At 63.8% G+C, this 1,288-nt stretch overlaps 1 protein-coding gene across 6 annotated transcripts in view; it reads left to right on the top strand.

Moving 5' to 3' along the window:
• The window catches only part of PITPNM1 (phosphatidylinositol transfer protein membrane associated 1), a 13,687-nt gene that overhangs the window by 1,547 nt on the left and 10,852 nt on the right, over window positions 1-1,288 (top strand). For all 6 annotated transcript variants that reach the window (XM_035900101.1, XM_035900100.1, XM_009644526.2 and 3 more), the window contains exons 2-3: window positions 324-538; window positions 620-741. In XM_035900101.1, coding sequence (XP_035755994.1) covers window positions 324-538; window positions 620-741 — 337 coding nt within the window. The remainder of the gene's footprint in view (window positions 1-323; window positions 539-619; window positions 742-1,288) is intronic.

Raw genomic sequence — 1,288 nt, 5'->3', positions numbered from 1 at the left:
TGGGACTGGGTATGGGGGACTGGGGTGTGCAGGGAGCTGTGGGACTGAGCCTGGAGCCTGGGGGTGCCTGAGGCTGACCCCAAGGGATTGGCAGGGTGCAGGGGCATCAGCAAGATTTGGGTCGGTTTGGGGCTACCGAGGCAAGCAGGGGGTCCCAGGAGTAGGTGTGGGACTGGGGGGGTGTAAGCATGTGGGGACTGGGGGTTGTGGGAGGGTACAGGGACCCTGTGGACCTGTGAGATGCTCCAGGCCTTAGGGGCATGTGGGTCTCGGGGTTAGGGGGTGCGGGTGGGGCCGTGCTCAGCCAGTGGCTCTCCCCACAGAAGAAGAGCCGGGAGGAGTCGAGTGGCGAGGGCAGCGGGGTGGAGATCCTGGCCAATCGGCCCTACAGCGATGGCCCCGGTGGCAGCGGCCAGTACACCCATAAGATCTACCACGTGGGCTCCCACATCCCCAGTTGGTTTCGGGCGCTGCTCCCCAAGGCTGCCCTGCAGGTGGAGGAGGAGTCCTGGAACGCCTACCCCTACACCCGTACCAGGTGGGACCCAGCGAGGCCATGGGGTGGGCTGTGGGGCTGGCCGTGCCGCTGAGCTTAGGCCTGTCCCCGCACATCCCCCAGGTACACCTGCCCCTTTGTGGAGAAGTTCTCCATTGAGATTGAGACATACTACCGGCCAGATGCGGGCCAGCAGACCAACGTCTTCAACCTGAGCGCGGCTGAGAAGAGGCAGAGGATTTTGGGTGCGTCCGCCTGCCACGAGGCTGGCTCAGGGTGCCGGGCAGGACGAGATGCCTGCCAGGTTTCCCACGCGGCGCTCCCCAAGCTGGGTGCGTGGGTGTGCCACAGCGCCCGAGGGGCTCGGCTTCTCTGCCAGCTGCAGGGGCTCAGCGTCTGCAATGCATGCAGCATTGCTCTCCCTGCTGGCCCTCGTGTTTTGGGGGCAGCTGTGGGGGGACACTGGCAGGGAAAGGTGCTGGTGCCCCGAGCTCCCTGCCCCAAGCTCCCTGCCCGCTCCCTTGGCAGTGCTGCTAAACTAGAGTCCACATTAAAGATGTTTGGGGGGGGCAATTTTGTTCTCTGCTTTCTTCCCTTGCCTGTATATTTGTTTGCAGCTCTTCCCTTCCTGGTGCCAGCCTGCTCCCCTCTCCTTCCATGTCCCAGCCTCTGTCCCATGTGGTCTGGCGTGGCTTTGCCTTCACAGCCCCTCTTGAGGTGTACGTGGGAACCTGCACCAGGCTCCTGCAGGGTGTTTTGGACCAGCTAGAGGCGGGGGAGCTGTTCCTGTTT

This window comes from Egretta garzetta, unplaced genomic scaffold (assembly GCF_000687185.1).
Source record: "Egretta garzetta isolate BGI_Z169 unplaced genomic scaffold, ASM68718v1 scaffold658, whole genome shotgun sequence".
NCBI classification, from domain to species: domain Eukaryota; kingdom Metazoa; phylum Chordata; class Aves; order Pelecaniformes; family Ardeidae; genus Egretta; species Egretta garzetta.
The sequence above is the reverse complement of the archived record's forward strand: the minus strand, read 5'-3'. Positions and strand labels throughout refer to the sequence as shown.